Source organism: Phalacrocorax aristotelis, chromosome 1 (assembly GCF_949628215.1).
Source record: "Phalacrocorax aristotelis chromosome 1, bGulAri2.1, whole genome shotgun sequence".
Classification (NCBI taxonomy): domain Eukaryota; kingdom Metazoa; phylum Chordata; class Aves; order Suliformes; family Phalacrocoracidae; genus Phalacrocorax; species Phalacrocorax aristotelis.
The window spans coordinates 66,812,450-66,831,166 of NC_134276.1; the positions used below are offsets into that span (position 1 = coordinate 66,812,450).

The 18,717-nt window shown below is 36.3% G+C and overlaps 1 protein-coding gene across 3 annotated transcripts in view; it reads left to right on the forward strand.

The window, feature by feature from the left end:
- ATP11A (ATPase phospholipid transporting 11A) overlaps window positions 1–18,717 on the forward strand; it is a 134,424-nt gene that overhangs the window by 52,687 nt on the left and 63,020 nt on the right. For all 3 annotated transcript variants that reach the window (XM_075091147.1, XM_075091157.1, XM_075091162.1), the window contains exon 2: window positions 10,528–10,650. In XM_075091147.1, coding sequence (XP_074947248.1) covers window positions 10,528–10,650 — 123 coding nt within the window. The remainder of the gene's footprint in view (window positions 1–10,527; window positions 10,651–18,717) is intronic.

Here is an 18,717-nt window from a genome sequence, read left to right on the forward strand (position 1 = left end):
TAAAAGAATAATTTTGCGTGAATATCTAACTTAAAATGCAACAAGACAACTATTAAGTATCAAATACTGTTAGAATTTACTTTTTATAAATCCTTGGTTACTGTAGAAGTGTTTATTCTTGAAATAAATCTTTTGATGTTTGCAGAAGTGAGAAGTTGTGAAATATTTATTGTACTTCATATTGTTCAGCTCCAAATCCTTAAATCTGTTATTTGAGAGTAAGAGTAAATATTAAAAAGCTCAGACATCAAAGGAATTGTCAAGTAATATTTAATCTTTGTGGAATTCACGTTCCTCAAGTGCAGTGAAAACAAAAGGGATTCTAAAATGTGGTTATGGGTGTCATAAAGCTTTTTATGCATCATGAGTAGGTTTACTCATGCTCCTGATGTGAACACCTGAAGGTAATGAATGTCCTTCATGCCACTTTTACATTTAAAACTCTTGTTTTTCATCACTATTGATTTTATCTGAAGTCAGATTAATGATCCTGATGCCTGCTACTCTTAGAAAATTGAAAAGATCTTCACTGTTATGCATGGAGACTGTATGTGATATTTAATCAGCAACACCTGTATGATAGTAGGCGAAACTGTAAAGTACTATTTGAGCTCTTGCTTGAATCAGCACATGGCTTTTTCCCTTAAATACTTCAACGTATGGCGTTGCTTTGCAGTGTTGGAAGAAGTAATACGTTAACATTTTGTATTCCTTTAGTGTGCCAGAGGGGTACTGGAATGCTATTGTATAAGTATGTAAGAGTTTGAAGTTTGTTTGAAAGTAAATTCTTCAAATACCTCCAAATAAATGTTTCATTAACCTTTATAACGATCTGTAGTTAGGGACCTTTCTTGTATGAAAGTGTGTGTGTGTATATCTATCTGTGTGTTGGCGTTTACCAAACTGAATTTGTGTAATGTGGGATTTGGTGCTGGTGCACAGTAAAAAGTAAGGAAGATGCTAGGTAGTGTCTAATGATATATAATTAATCAGTTATTCTGAACAGCTGAGTTACTTTTGAAATATACTTCATCTTGAAGAAATCTTGTACTTATAGGTATTCTGGGATTACAGTGTGGCACTTGAAATATCCCTCAAAACCAATGACATATAAAAGAAAGCGAGATCATAATTTGCAAGTTACACTGCAAGGAATATGGCAAAATATAATTGCTCATAGTAGAAATTCGGTTATTAATATTGTCATTTTGACTACTGCCAGGGCTTCCAGGCTGCTGACAAATCTACCAGTAATGCAGAGGAAGCGTGTCATTTGTACCTTACCTGTTTACTTCTGCAGGTAGTTATGTAGACCAATACAGCCTGGCCTTAGAGGGAATAAGTTGGAGACTGGAGTAAGCAAGCAAGTTCTTAATTTGAAAAATTGTCAAAACATGATACTTAGTAATTTTGTTGAGGACTTAGATTTCTCCTTATAGGTGTGTAAGACTAACAGGTAGTAACTACACTAGTTGTACTGCTTTCTGCAGCACCCATGGGACAGTTTTTCTCTCTCATTTTTCTTGGAGTATTTGCTTCTGATAAGGTTGCAGCCTGCAGACCTCAAGCATGTTTGGTAGCATAGCTACATACATACACTGGGAAGCTTATTTTTTAATTAGTCTTTGTGTGGCCAAAAAAAAAAAAACCCCAAAAAAGCATTAAATAGTAAGTCACTGTTCATTAAGAAACTGTACTTCAGTATCAGCTAAGTGTAAACAAATATGTAAAGACATATAGAGATATAAGTGAGCTTACAATAAATATTTCGGTGAATCTCCAGTACAAATATGTGACATAAGGCTAAAGCCCTAGGTTATTATGGATGGTACAGTTCATGTAACAACGTTTAGATGTTCTTTGGTCACAGACTCAGCGGCCTGCAAGACCAGTGTGTTACAAATTGTTAGATTTGGTAGAATATATGATGCTACCACAAAGCAGCCCACCTTCTCTCTGCCAGAATCATAGTTTCACTAGCTCTGTATCTACTTAGAAATGAAACTCCTTTTAAACTCTAACAAGAATTGACCAGTGAGTAGTTATTCCTTGCCGTGAAGTTGTGTTATGAATGTGATGACAAAGGTTAACAAGGAAGAAGGAAGATGTTTTCTTGGCAGGAGAACTGCATTATATTTCTCTAGTGGAAGTAGCAGTAGAGAGGTCTCCTGCTCGATGGTGTGTCAGTAGGCTGCAGAGTGCAATGCTTAAATATTTTTTTTTTGTCTGTTGCTCACCTGGATAATTTAGAAACTGGCTAATGTATAAATGAGACATTTTGTAAGCTCTTGTAATAAGTGTAAAGAAGCATATGAAAGTCCGTATCTTTTAATTGTCTTTGTTCTGGAATGCAGGCCAGAAATTTGCCTCTTCCCCTTGCTTTTTTCATTTAGGTGTAGTCATAGCATGATTTTGGCCCGAGGGTCTGGCAAGACTTGCCACCATGTTGCAGGTAGGGTAGGTATACTACAAAAATAGTTTTCTTTAGTGCTTGCATAAAGAAGAGCAGCACTTCTGAGAATGAACAGAAGATAGGCAAATAAACTGAATATTAGGTTCATTATTTGCTAAAATCATTGTAAAAGGTATTGTCACTCTGGCCAGTTCTGATCACGTCCATGTGAAATCTGATGGTAATTTACTGCTTTAAATTTAAAGCATATTTTTAGAATATGTCCCCTTTTGAATAACCTGAGGCTCCTCTAATAACACCGCTTAAGAATGACTTTTAGTTGCATCTGATCTTGTCAGTCTTGCCAGTGCATATCATCCCCCTATGCATTTGAAAAAGTTGACAGCAGGTATTTTTCCTCAATTTAAAAAAAAAAAAGTATGGTGTATTTGAGGGTTTTTTACTTATTTTTGAATGAATGAAAACAATCTGCTGCTTGCTTCCTTCCATCATCCTGTTTCTTTAGAATCTGTAATCTATAAAAACAGTGGGTTTTTTTAAAGTTCAGTTAACTTTCTGGTGTGAAATTTTTTATTTCTTTAGAATGTTTCTTGCTGAATTACTGCAAATAGAAGTATTTCCTGGCAGCTAAGAGAGTATAACCCCCCTGTGTTCTGAAGTATCTGTACAGCTGTCTCTTTAAAGTATTTTTACAGGTCATCTCCGAGTTTGACTGGCACTGCATGCAAACCTTAGTGGTCTTTAGTTGCCTTGCAGGAAATAAAATTACTCTTGTTGCTTTGCAGCTTTGGTAGCACCTAAGGAAGCTGTAAATTTTCTCCACAAACCTTGATTTCAGCTGTTGGTCTAGAGCTGCATACAGACTTGATTTATAATTAACTGCTAAGGCTGCCAAATATCATGTCTTACGTGACACTCGCTCTTCTAGTTTCTCTTATTGCTTCTATACACAGTGTAGTTTGTTTCTCATTTGCCTTTCTAATTGCAAATGAAAATATTTGCATGTAGGAGTTCTTGTCCGGGGTTGGGGGGACACACAAGGAGGCACACTGTTGCCCTGTCCCACTGACAGCAAGGAACAAACTGTGTCAGAACCAGTATAGTGGGAAGAAGGGAAAGAAATGAAGCAAAGGCACTTTTCCAGCTGTCCAGTAATACACATATTTCAGAAATCTACCTTTTTGCCATCATCCCAGTGATTCCTTGAAATTGGTTGAAGATTGCATGTGTGAAAGGAATGGGAGACTTATCTTTATCACATTTATTGCTACTTTTCATGTAAATAAACAGGGAAACTAAACAGGATTCTTTCTCTTGAAGAGAAAGCACAAGCATCACAAATAGCTATACCTAATGGGCCAGTATGTCAGTAATATTCGGAGTTTAAATTGACCATTTATGAAAGATCTTAATCTTGCTTGAATAACTTGGTTTAGTTTTTAGGTATTTGAAAAAAAGAATTACTGTAACTGTTGTTAGGGGGGACAGAGATCACTGGCCTTATCATCCATGAAGTCAAATGATTCAAGTTGAACCACTCAACTACACAGTAGGTGGAATTCAATTAAAGGTCATGCTCTAAACTGGAAATCAGAAAGGAGAATTGGACTGTCTACAAAGTGCTATATTAGAATGTCCCTGTGCAAACTGATGTGACATGGTTGGAATACAGCTGTACTAGGGTAGCTTCAGAAACCTTTTATAGTACTCAAGAAGGTATGAACTAGAAGGCTGAGATAAATTTATATTAAGTACACTTACAGAAATGTTAAGTATTTTACAGAAACTGGAATTTTTGCTATTGTGTCAGAATGTTTGTTCTAACCACTGTGAATTACAGAACTCTTACATGATTCTATCATATTTCTAAACTTCCTGTTTCCAGCTTAAAGCAATTTCACAAGACTTTATGCAGCCTATTGCTATAAAGCTATTTCCCCTTCTGCCTGACGTGCAAGACCCTTGCAGGAGATGTAAAGAAGTATCAGACAACCAGGATCCACCAAATGGTATAGTTATGTCTTAATCAGAAAACTTACTTGTGGATTTGGCATCATTTTCTGCAGTTAAGATGTACCCAGCTTTGCTTCTAATCACATCCTTTACCTGAGTTTCATTAATAAAATGACCTATTTGAAGTCCAAGAATGTTTATTATCTTCTCTTTCTTCTCCCTCTGCGTGTACTGAAGTCCAACATTGTGTGACTTGTAGGAAATGGGGAGAGTTTTATTTTCAAATGCTCTTTCTGATGAAAATCCACCATTGCAAAGATTTTAAAATACATTTGCTCAAAATAAATGAAGTAGTAAATATTCTGTAGTAACAGTATAAGGCAACAGAGATCCCATGCAAGTGACATCTCCCATAGGAAATGTGTTAATTAGTCATAGGGGTTTCTGGGAGAGAGTTGGTCAGTGTGTGATTTTTTGTGGGGGGGGATATGCCTCTGAAGTGCTGCATTTCGATATTCCATTAAATTAGTGGTTTAATGGTATATGTTCATATGGCTTACAGATGTGTGAAATAATTTACTTTCTGTTTACGGTACCTAATATTGAGGTAGTGCTTTTTCAGATTATAAAACCTGATAGGGAATTTATCTAATAATTATATGTTTGAATTATTTTATCTGTGCCATTCTACATTCATATGAAACATATAAAGACAATCTTAACAGCACTTAAAGTTATATTTACTCTTCCTTCTGAGCTTGGGTTATTCATATGAAGGGCTGATATAATGCTGTGTATGAAATTTAAACCTTAACTGCTCTATATAAGTCTTCGTGAGTTTGCCTAACACTTAAGATCTTATCCACTTAAGGATCTTAGTAAGAATGTCACCCTTTATCTCCACAAAGAAAGAAATGTAAATTCATGAGATTTTCTGCAAAGTGGGCTATTTCAGTTCTTAATCTCACTAGCTCTTTTACTGGCTAGTAATTACAGGAAATGTAGATTTTGTTTTTTTTAATTTCTTTAGAGGGATTCTGCTTTTTATGATTTATAGATCACATCTACCTTTAGAAGGACAGTATATTTGATTGGATTTGAAAAGGTTGGGTAAAAAGTTGCACACGGTGCCATTGTTTGCACAGGGAGGTGGCTGCACAGAATGGTGCAGAGTCAAGTGTAAAAGAACAGGTACTCAGTACATGTGACAAATGAAGACAAAGATGAGATTATATAATCTCATGGTTTGGTACATAGTGTACGATAAATAAAGACAGTTTGCTTAAGTTAATAGAAAGGAAAATTAGTTCCTTTTTTCGCTTCAGCGAATTACAGTTTCTCAAGATATTGAAATTGTTTCCACTGAATGAAAAATTAGAAACTGAGGGCGTCTTTATAGTGCAGAGCTGTTCTAATGTACCCAGTTAGATACAAGCAAAATATTCTACTTGCAAGTTTCTTTTCACATTGTGCACCATTAGTTCTTCATGCAGATTTTGAGTGATACTAGCTTCTCAGCATCTGTTATCCTAAAACTCCAAAGTGATTGAGCAGCTGTGTGTTCGGTGTGCAGTTTTAACAATGGTGCTAATTGCTTTATTGAGAACAAATAATCGTGTTTTATTGAAACAGTTATGCTGTTGCCAAAGCCCGCCTCTGCGACTGAAATATTTGTTTGGAAGAACTTGAGTTACAGCCTGGGCAAACATGGCTATAGCTGTTGCTGAGAATTCGTTGCTGTCAAACCTGTGATTAGAGTGTACTGTCCATTTGTGACTCTTTGCTAAATGCTTTCTCAGAAAAAAAGGTAGGAGAGGAGAATGTTCAGCAAAGCGTACTTAACAGCCTGGCCAGGGCAGATTTTAGCTGAGTTTTCAGCTGTACTTAATGCATATTAACTTATGTTAGTAGTGTTTGTATTTACATTTAGAGAGAATATAGTAACCAAAGATTGTTGCTACTAATTATGCCCAAGTTAGTAGTTCAAGTGGAGAGTCAGGAAATGTCATTCAGTGTTGCCATTGGTTTCCAAACCATAAGTCAAATCTCGTTTCTAAACATAATTGGAAGGGCTTGGACTCTTTCAAGGTCAGTTACTTTTTCAGGAGCTATTGCTAGCATCTTCCTATCATCCTTTTGCTGTCACCCATTGAATACAAACTTCCTTGTGTTTTCAGATAATATATTTTATTTAAATTAAATTTAGATAAAAACTACCAGAGTAGCATGAAGATGAATCTCAAGCAAGTTTCAGTTTGATTTTTTTTTTAATCAGAAAAATAAGCTGCATAAATATTTGAACTCCTACATGCATTAAGGTATAATCCTGTTAACTTGCTCTATTTAGTGTTACGTAAAGATGACTTAAGTCTTTTGCTAGTCTGCTTTCTGTATTGCTGACCCTGCTTGAAAGAGTAAAAGCTAAGTAATGCTTCTTCATTGATGTGCCAATGAAACTAGGTCTCAGTACATTGAGCTTTATACTATAAATAGGAGCAGATAATGCTAAGGTCTATTTATGGTTTCTTAGACATATCCTTAACGGGCTTAAGTAATAGAACTTAAAAAAGTGAATATTGTTCATTGTTCTGGCAGCAGCATCAGATTGCTTTTTTCAGTTACCCTGGTGTAATTTTATAAATGATCTCTCATATGCAATACCTGAACATTAAAAGAATTGTTGGATGAATGTGTTTGGCTTTATCGGTTTGCATTACCAGATACTAAATTGGGGTGTGTTGATTTCCCTAAGTGGCGTGCATCCTGACTTGTAGTGCTGTTGTCCTAAAAGCATCTTTTTCTGCTTCATGTGAGTGAGTTTCCTTGTGGTCGTACTGAATAATGTACACTACTTCTTGCATTGCGCTCCAGTCTCACTGAAAAATGTAGCCTTACTCTTCCCTGCTAAACTTTTACACTTGGACTGTGAATGTTTTGGCATTTTAAAGTGGTAGAATTGTGTTAGTAAAGTGCATTGATTTTTCTACTCTATTAATATACCAAAAAATAAAAAAATGTTCTATGCTAGCAGATACTTAAGTTGGATATGGTTTTGTATTTTTGTGGTGAAATTGTCAATTAATGATAAAATCAGATCCAATTAAGCTAACAGAAGAGATTGTCTTAATTTTTATAACCATGTTTAAAGTAAATTTTATAGAGTCTTTCTTTAGGGATACAAATTCCAGGTTGTGGCATTAAGTTGTTTTACTTAGTGTTAACACAATACTCCAGGGCCATCAGACCTTTAAAAACTGGTAGCAATACAGGAGAATGCTGCGTAGAGCTCTTTTGAATTTCCTAGCTTGATAGGTAATTTCAGAGGACTGTGTTAACTGAGTCATGGTAAAGATCAATTTATATTGTGAAATAAAAAAAAATGCTTTTTTGAATTAATATCCTTGTCAAGCTGTCTCAGATTGGCTAATAATAAGTATAAGAGATTAATTGTCAGGCTGGGCCTGTGTAGAGGGAAGGAGGAGATGAGAGATTTCTTACTGATGTTCAAAGATTCCATGTGTTGAATTACCATTAGCCCTTTACACAATCTTGTCTGAACTCAGGCACTTAACTGTATCAGGAGTAATTTCTGTTGCTTTTATGTCTGGAATGTCCTTCCTCACAAAAAAAATTAATAAACATTGTACACCTTAATTTACTACTTCGGGATATCTCAACTGTCTTGCATTTCTAGGAGTATTGCTTGGCATGAGTGTCAATAAATCATTTGTGTGCATTGTACATTCAAGTGCACTGACAAGGTAAAATAAATTACATTCAAATAAAATGATAAAATATAGCACACCTTTTTGGCATAGAAGGAAGGTGGAGTATGGAAACATTTTCACTGCTTTACTTCCTTCTAAAATATTTTGGCTTGCTGAAAGAATCCTACCTCCTCTTCAGAAGTGGGCTGAATGGCAGTTTGCTTTTTGGGTTGTGGCAAGTCCATTCAGTGATATGGGAGGAGCTGTCTGGCTGGAGAATCGGTGTAATTTTTAAACTAACCCACATACTAATTTCAGGTCTATGCTGGAGTGATCTGATGTGTGAGAAATGTTGTATGTGCGCTCCCACTGCGTTGGGGATAGTGAGTTTAGCATAAACTATGACTAGGCTGTTGGTGTGCCTTATGAATGGCTGTCACTTTTACTTCCTTTATAAGTAGCTCGTCTTTGTATAATATTGGAGCGACTCTTTTTCAAATTATTGAATATTGAATAACATATTGGAATGGCTAAGAAAAACTTTGGTTTTACCTTTTTGGTTTTATGCTTAGCTTTTTAATTTTGGCCTTTGATAGCTTCTGAACATAATGTCTTCATTTTTCTTTAATGTGCAAGAATTAGTAATGATTTAGGGTCCTTTTTAACTAGTTCCAGTATAAATATCTAGGACAGCAGAAATTGCTTTTCTTTAAGCCTCTTATTTCACTTTACATTTTACTTCATGACCACTCAGCTATTCTGTGGTTAATAGCCTGAGTTCAATAGATTTTTCTTTCTAGATTTTTGATTGTTCTCCCCCGCTCCCAAGAAAGTAATGCATATCACATAACTGTTCTATAAGCTTCACTGCTCCAGCTTCTCAGAGTATTGTGAGACTTTTATGTCTATTTCCACAATAATTTGTGTTGACAGATTTTTTTTTTGCCTGTGTTGCACTTAAGGCAGTGAAATAATCATATAGAAATGAACCAAGGAAGGAAATGTTAGAGTGATTTTTTTTTAAGTTTGAGAACTATATTTTATTTTAGACTTATTAGCCATGTCTGTACTAGTAAAGTAAATGAGCCCAGAACTATTGACAGCAAGACTAGTTAGCAAAAAAAAAAACCACCCCATGCCTATATGATTAAACTATCTTTTATTGTCAAAAACTGTGCAGCTACATCCAGCTGCTTTGGGGAGTGATGCTTTGGCTGTGTTAACTACCAAACTGCTTCTGATATTGGTTTGGTGTTAGTTTGCTAGTAGTCTGACAGCTCACCCTTAGAGACAGACAAGCAAGCACCAGGGCCCAGGATCGCTTTCAGGACGTATTTAATATACTAAATAGATGTAGCTGTTGAAGATGCAGAATAGAAGCTTCCCTCTAATATGCTTAATAGAAGTATATGGAAACGTATCATTACATCATAAAGCAGAGTTTGAGTTTAAATTGATTACATATTTAACTATTTAAATATTACTCCAGACGTGACCTGATAATGATGTTAAAAGCACTGATGCCTGGGCTTCTCTATGTAGGACAAAGTATTAGGAATGTATTTCGTAGTTAAGAAATATTTTTCATATGGTAGATGGGAATTAGCAAGACTAAGGGATGACTGATTTGTAATCCAAGTCCCTAAAAGAAAAAAAACCTAACCCGGTCAAACTTAAATAAAAAAAAAAAAACAAGCATTTTGGTTTTATGTAAATACTTCTCTACAGTAATTTTTACCTTTTTTAACAGTGAATCAAAAGCACAGAAGTGCTAGTCTTAGAGAAGCTGTAGGAGTGACGGGGTTTCATGATGTGAATATATGAACCTTTCACTTTGGCTCACCTACTGTTTTTCTACTTGTAGAGGCAGCTTTCATTAAAGAGCAAGGGATGAGAGTTGTCAGGCTGAGGTCTTTTCCTGGCAATCTAAGAGTCCCTAAGCTTATTTGTGTCTGGGGAAATGGTTATTACAGTATCTCGGAGAACAGAATTTCACTTTGCCGAAATAAAATCCCAAGTTATAGTTGGCTAGCCTTAAGAGATTTACTTGTCATATAAACATTTTAATGACCACTGATTTTTGTCAGTGGTAAAATGAGCAGCAACCACATAAACACTTACTAAATATCTAATTTGGCAGAGAAAATCTTAAGCCATTCTTCTTATTTCAATTATAAAGCTAAAATGTCAGAATAATAATTTTCATGGATTCCCTTTTATTGCCTTAAGGGAAAGTGCAGTGCAATTAGGCAGACTTTTGACAATTGACTTAGTTTTATTGTTTTAATGGTCTTGAAATTATACAGAGAAGTGTGAGGGGTCACACACTGATGGCGATGTATGTGTTGACGATCAGACACATGACTAGTTAATTCAGTGTGTGACTCATCTTACTGCAGAAATACTGAGTGAACTGAGTGACATGATGACTGAGGGTTTTTTTCCCCCCCATAGTGTGCTGGAGAAGAGAATTGGGTGGACAGTCGGACTATTTATGTTGGGCATCGTGAACCACCTCCAGGCGCTGAAGCTTACATTCCACAGAGGTTTCCAGATAACCGAATAGTTTCATCAAAGGTAGTAGTATCTCCTTTCATTCATTCACATAAATCAACTTAAGTTATTCTTTGTGCATTCATTTATTTCCATCGAAATTTTCTTCCACTACTTCCTATATATTTCTCCTTTACCGTGACTGACAAAGGTAAAATGAAGGTATCTCAGGGTTCTTCCGTAAAAAAGTAATTGCCAAATTGCCTTGAACAGGAACAGGAATAGAATTACTTCTCTAGGGTCTACTATAGTATGTAGTGAAGTTTTAGAGTGATACAGTGCTTTTCCACAAAGGACTAAGAAAGCAACTTTCATTTGGGACAACCCTGGAGTAAAGAAAGTCTTCCCAAGGAAAGACCTCATTCTTTGTAATCTAAAGCAATACCTCAAAGTACTAGAAATAGTATGATCAATGTAAGTGCTCAACAAATGAACATATCTCCACAAAACAGTTCCATTCCCTTCAAAAGCTCATACTGACAAAACCTCATAGAAATAATATTCTTTGTTATACATGTACAAGTGAATCATTCTTAAATTCCTGGTATTGTGATACCCTTTAGAAGCCCTCCAGTTGTCCCTCACTTTAACTAGTAAATCTTTCCATAAGCTCCACCAGCTTTCTGTGAGCAGTTGTTGTGTTGGTACTCTCCACTGTTTAGACTGACTGGCTTGCTTTAGCCAAAGGTTTGTATTGCAGTGGCATGGAACACCGAACATTTGAAGCTTATTGTATGGCTAACACCCTAAGAACTTCAAGTTTTTCATGTGCTTAGATTTTAATCTTCATGAGCACACACCTTCAACTATTTCATAATGAATTCAAAAGAATAGCTCCTCTACTGGGAAAATTTCTTTTTAAACAGTGGCTCAGATCCACAGACTCATTTTAAAAACCTTAGTAGCATTGTGATCTCAAGGAACTGAGTGCTTACCATTTGTGGGATCTGAACATTTGCCATCCATTAATATAATGGCAAAGCTGTAATAAAACCCATGTTTTTTTCAAACTGCGCTCATTTCTTAGCAAAATTTTGTATTTTACTACCTTCCTTCACTACTGTTTTTATTACCTTATTTCTGTACTTCATTCAAAGACAGTGTAAAAACAAACAGCATAGTATCTACGCATCTTTAATTAGATAGTTTTTTGAAAGGTAATGCAGTAAATAATCCAGATGGAATACAGTCAGACTAGTACAGTGGGAAATCCTGTGCTCTACACCATCATTTGTGATGCCTTTCTGGATTACTGAAGAGTAAATATTTTATTCAAATCTTTGTCCCTGTGACTCTCTTATTTTTTCATCTTGTACATCTCATCTGGGATGTATGTAAGTAAAGGCATTGAAGTTACTGCTGATAGTCTTTGAAATAAATACATCCTATTTGACCCTGCAAAATGTTTGACACCATTTTGTGATGGTGAAATTAGTGGAAGTTCCAAGTTATTGTGCTTTGCAGAGTGAAAATTTTTAAGACTTAAACCTGGATTGAGCTGAGGATCCCTGCCAGCAATTAGTAAATATGTATGATTTCAACCAGTTCAGGAAAGAGACTTCACTGTCTTTTTATTTGAATATAAAGTATATTCAGTTTAATGTTTTAAATGTTAAACTCTTCAGTTGTGAATGGTTTTCCATAAATGAAAGATGATTAGTGGAAATAATGTTTATATATAATATTTCATTTTCTGTTTATTGATTAAATTTCTCACACTTAAAATAAAACAAGTTGTCTTTGAGGAAGTAAATACAGTGATGATATTTCAGGAGGGAACAAGAGCTAGCATAAATGCTTTATAATATTGAACAGTTCATTAGACTGCTGAAAGGTCAGTTTTAAGGACAGTTGTTTTTTTATGAGAACTTTACATGCTGTCGTGCCTGTACTGTCCCTTTCAGGTAAATTCTGTTGTTCACATGCTCCATCCCAAACAGCCTGGGTAAAGCACCGTTGTGGCTTGGCTTGCATTCATTCTGGTTCTGTAAGCTAACTAGCACTTAACCTTTCACTCTGTCCTTGTCACTTGCTCCCTTATGAACACTGGAGGGGCACTGACCACAGCTTAGGAAACACAGATGTAAACTTCCTGAAAAATGAGAAAATGTACAAAATTAAGATGGGAAAATCCGTAATTGTTACAGTAAAGCAAAGATATATACATGCAAGCACACTGTATGTTACCACAACCATGAAGAGTATCTCCTTTTTCTTACATTGGTGAGACAGGCAGTAACTTTCAGCTGTGCTTTTATAGGTCTTTAGTGCTTATATAAGTAAATATGATTGCTCTTCAAGGATGAGGAACTCTGAACTTCCAAGTACAGATTTTTACCAATATAAGACAAACTGAATTTCTAAAAAGAGTACTTTAAAACCATGAGGAAACCTCATCAACTAGACTATTGATATGCTGCTGTACTAACAGATGTCCTGTCATAAAGCCCTGAAAAAAGGCAGCAGCTTGAAATAACTAAAAGTCTAAGGTTCATATTATTTCATTCCAAAGGTGAACTTTACTGTGCTTTACCAGAGGCTTCCTGGTGTCAGCAAGATAATAATTTTATTCCAGTACAGAGGGATATTTCTTGTATATTGCTGTGTCACTATGGAATGTGGTTAATGCTCTTGTCTGCTTAATGACATACTCCTGGTCATGAAAAATGATATCTAGACAGACCTTGGCCAGACAAAAATGCTCATTTGATTTGATGTGTTAATTCAATTATGATTCCAACAGTGCATTGCAAAAAGGCTGTGTTGAAATAATAAAAAGCAAAAATTTATGTCTTTTGGATTGTGCATACAGTTTATGTTCTAGAGGTAGTGACCTTTGTAAGGTGGATCCTTACATTGATCTAACTTCCAGCTACTTCAGCTGCCTATGGTGTTTAGCCTTTAAAGTAGCTGTTGTGTGCCCTTGATTGAATTTATCATATGACAGCGAGAGAGCATGGCAAAGTATCAGTTGGTAGAAAATCCTAATTTTTCAAATGAGAAGAAAGAAAAGTAATTGAATTGTCAGGGAGGTTGCTTGCTTTTTTTGCTTTAAAAATTATTCATATTTTGAAATTATTTAGTGATTAGTAGAACTGCTATGTCAAAGGGAAATAAGTTAAACTATGTGGCAGTAACAGTTAATAGAACTTGGTGGGAAATAACTTTTTTCCTTCTGAAACAGGAAAACAAGATGTTTTTATTTTTTTAAAGACTGTTAAATTACAAACTAACTTTTTAATATAAAACTTCCTTAAGGTCCAAACTTCATATTTTTGTGCCAGGGGTATCCCAATCAGTATGCTAAACAGAATGTCTGTACATGCATAGTAGTATGTGGATGTGCCTGACCAGCTAAGAATTGCCAAAGGTCCATCTGGCTCCATATGTTGTCACCAGCAGTAGATTCCTAGGGAAGAATATAAGAACATATAAGCACAGAGTGATACTTCTCCCAAATACTCTTAGTATTTGCTGATCTGTGACTTAGCCATTGGTGAGCCCAAAGTGGTGATTTTGTAATAAGCCTTTAATGGGTTTCTCCTCTGTGAATTTCTTTTTGAGCCCATGTAAATTTTCAGGATACATAGTTAAGGCATGGTTAAACTGTAGAAATGTTTGCCAAAAGAAACTATGACCCTTCATTTTGAAATGCTGCTGATTTCAGTTCATGTTCCACGTTCTTGAATCTGAGATAAACTGTTACTCCCGTTTATCTTCTTGATTCTGTTAGCGATGATCTACCCTATTCCTTCCCAGGCTGAATAACCTTAGTCTCTTCAATAATTGCTGTGTGGAAGCTACTTCATACCTTTGCTCAGGTTGTTCTGTACCTTTTCTAAGCCAGCTGTAGAATTTTTAAGATGGAGAAATGCATAGAGCATTCAATGTATAGGTTAACTTTGGATTTATACAGTGGCATCATGATGTTTTTTAGTTCTTTATTAATTTGTTAGTAATTTCTAACATTCAAATTCCTTTTCCTGATGTTAATCTGATAATTTTATATACCTGCTATACTTAAAGGATCTTGTTCATTTGTAGGTAAAGTAGGGATTTGTACCTCCTGTTCTAGGTGAATGAATGAACTGAAGACTAATTAAATGTGTACATTAGTCACTTGAACAGAGGTGGAAATTGTGTAGAAAATAAAATCTTTCTGAGGCAACAACACGGAGTTCTGTAGGAACATGTTTAATAGCTGCATAATGCTTTTGACAGACAACCTAAAGAATAAACCACAAGAAAGAACTAAAAATTTCAGAGATGCCAGGATAGGAATAGCCTGTTGAATGAGAGGTCAGAGGCTTCCTGGTGTGTCAGAGGCAGCTATCAAATTTAGAAACCCCAGTAACATTCTGCAGGAGGACTGATTGGTTTTTTCCATACCACCCATAGAGGAAGCTGCGTTAGAGAGACTTATGAAGTATTTTATTCTGTTCAGTCTGTGGGTAGTCAATACATAGTATTTTGCCTTGATGATTCTGTCTAGGTACAAACTTTTACTGTCATAGTTTCATAAAGAGAAGTTTCTACAACTACAAAACCCACTTGTGCCTGGGTCGCGAACATAACTGGAAGCAGTGTGACCTAAACTCCCACAAGATGATACGGAAGAGTAGCTGGATATGACTCATAAGTGAAATACAAGATTGAATCTACAGTGGATGCAGAACTGTTGCTTGAAGAACTTGCCCCAAAGTTAGAGATTTAATTCAAGTTAATTTATGATATGAAATTATGAAATGCTGACTTGTACAGTAGCTTTATTTCCTGCGTAGGTTCTTACAAAGAAGCAATAAGGTGCACCTAGATGGGAAAACAGTACTACTATTAACTCCTGCTTTGCAGTGCTGTACAACTATATTCATGGACCAGAAGTGCTTCCAGTGTTGTTTCACAAATAACTTTCTTCCGTTGTTCACACGTTTCCTTGGGACTTCTTATCAAATACCGATCCCAGACATTGATTTGTAGGAGAATGACCTGAAACAATAATGCTGCATGTTGAGAATCCTACAAATTGCAGGGGAAACCTTAGCTACCTTCAGTGCTAATCTGATTAATTGTGAGTCATCTCAATTGCAGTGACTAATAGTTAAAGTAAGTTAAATAATTCTGACATGTTTCAGTGGATGTTGTTGAAATGGTCCCCCCTTCTAGCAGAAATTCATGCACTTGTGCTGTACCTCTTCCCTGCAGCAGTCACTCTTAGTGTCATTATAAAAACATAAAGCTGGGGGGGCCCTCTGATTTCTCATTGCTACATTTAGAAGAAATGTTAATACTGAAGCTTAAGGAAATATTACGATGCCTCCACCAAGATAAGCCAGTTGGAACCCTGAGGAGACCTAGGCTGTCCTAGACCTCTCCAAGGTGATGCTTCATAACTGGAAGGATTTGTCTGGCCTCTCTAGGGCCATGACATGGCAATTTCAAGTTGAAGAGTTCAAACACAGCCCTAAGCAATGGCATTTTGAAAGTCAAAATAGCTTCCAAAGCCCACAGTGGGAACTGGCATGGTCATGTGTTTGTGAAGCTGATAAATATTTGTGTAGCATGCCATGCAGGGGCAGAGAGGATGGGAAGACACAAATACATACGGGACAGGTACTCAGCAAGGAATGTTGCGTGTGCCTTTTAGTGTGGACATACTGATCTGCTCTAAAAGCAGCTGTAACACAGACTTCCCAGCTTGTGCCCAGGTAATCCACTGACTCACAGCCATACTGGCTGAAGCAGAAGGTCAGGTCCGATGCTGCAAGGGGTAGCTAGTCAGGTTTGCCCAGCCATGCCAAAGGGGCAGGAGCTGTTACCGATGAAGAAGAGTACATGGGCTCGACCGGCAGCCAATCTTAAATGCTGCTGAATCAGCTGGACTCTGCCTGGTGCCAGCTCAGGGATAGCAATGGATGGGATGGGATGGGAATGCATGAGCATGCAGTTGTTCTTCCAGGGACAATAGTACAAGTTCCTTCTGTGGACAGCCGCCAGTGTCTAGAGAGAGCAAGGGAATGCTGTTAGCTCTGATGATCCTGCTTGGGGTGGGATTTCCAGGGCAGAGGCTCTCTGCAACCTCCCTCGTGTTCACAGGAGAAGCCATGTACCCTTCCTCCGACTCAGCCCAGGGTTAACAGTGATCTTCTACTCTCTGCTGGTATTGCCCCAAACAAAGCTTTTAACTTAACTTTTTCATATCAATATGGAGTCTGTGTGCAGCAAGAGACAAGTGGAAGAAAGGAAGGAAAGCAGGCAGGTCCAAACCCAACACCAAGGAGGAGGCTGTAATTCTCTTCACTTTACATATGAGAAAGTGAAGCTTGCACACACTCTTATACTCCTTCTCCTAGTGTTCTCTGACTTCTCTCCTTAGTCAGTTATCCTTGGTGTAAGTTTGTGGTTTTTTTTTTTCCCTCTGGGTTTTTTTGTTTCGGTTTTGTTTTTGTTGGTTGGTTTTTTAATCGGATAATCTTGCTAGAGGCTGGGAGATGGTTTTGTCAGAGAAGTTCCTGGTGTTGTAGCTCCTCTTTGATAAGATTGAGAGTTGCTGGACAAGGACTACTAAAGATATGCTTCGTTGTAGAAGAAATCTTGTTTTATCAGCAACTTTAAGAAACACTATGACAAAATTTGTATGCTTGTTCATTTGAATGCGTATACAACATTTGAATTGATATCCCCAAATCAGTTTCATTTTTTTATGCTCTCTGAAGTGTACAGGTGGCTCATAGTCACATACAAAAGCCCTATGTGTAACAGAACTTACTGTGATAAATGTGATGTGAACCACCCTATGCCATGGTGTGGAGAAGCAGGGGTCTCTCCCTCAGTGGAGCTATAAATGCTCTGTAGGTGGTGTGCACGTTAATACTTTCCTTAAAATACAGTCAATTGTGTATTTCTATGTTCGTTCCAAATTGTCCTAAACATCACAAAGTGCTTCTCAAAATTTCATGCATATTACTATTCCAATTTTATTGGACAGAAGTCTGACCTTTTTTTGCTTAAAGAAGTTAGAGTTGCTACTGATTTAATAGTAGATCATAGATCAGTTCTGCCACAAGCTTCCTATGTGGTAATAAGCAAGTCACTTGAGATAGACAAGCCATGCTCTTGACTCAGTTCTTAGTATTTCAGCTAATTATTGAGTTCCATTCCTATAGTTTTCTCTACTACTTCTCTACTCGATTAGACTTTCACAAATTGTGGTTAAAAAAATTAACATTTAGAAATAAAACTAATTTTAAAGTTGTCAAACTTCTGATCAGACCTTTCAGCTATTCTGTTGAAGTGGGATAACTATATGTATGTAATACTTGTGGTGTTTTAATAGCATAATAACATGTAATGTATTATATTTAAAATGTTATGTACAGATATATACACACAGAGTCCAATTGTTAAGGTGGCAGCTTTAAGCGTGTATTGTCTCTAGGTAACTGATAGGTACTATAAAAACATGCTAAAAATACTGAAGTCACTATGGACGTGTTCAAGTTTTGTGTATGTGTGTTGATCTGTTAAAAGAACAACACTGGAAAACTTAAAGTGACTGCAAGATTATTATTCAGTTTTCATCTGTTCTTCCTTGAATCCTCAAGATGGATTCTGTTTTGCTGAAGGGATGAGCATCAGCATAGCAGATGTCTACAAACCAGGGCTGAAGCTACATAGATTTTTTTTTTTTCAGAATAGTTTTAAGCATCTACAAGAAACATTTAAAAAGGTTGAGGGAAAGGAGTGAAATCAGAGCAGGTTAGAAGAGAGGTGGTGACTATTCAAAACAAATAAGCTGTAAGAAACTGAGATGTTGACAGAACTCAATAATGCAGTATGGAGTGCTTTTTTCTTACAGCTCCAGCTTTTGATGTCAAGTGATTACTTGGGAAACTTTCTTCTTGCTTAAGAAAATATCTGCCTCTTAGGATGGAAAGAGAAGTTTGAAATGTGAATCAAAATTTTGATATACAGATATCAAATGAAAAAGTCAAAATACAATGTTTAAAAAGACTAAACCATTAAGATGACCCTATTTTATAGTTTTGAATTTATGGGAATGGCTCTAACAAGGTGGTGTTGGAGCTGGAAGCA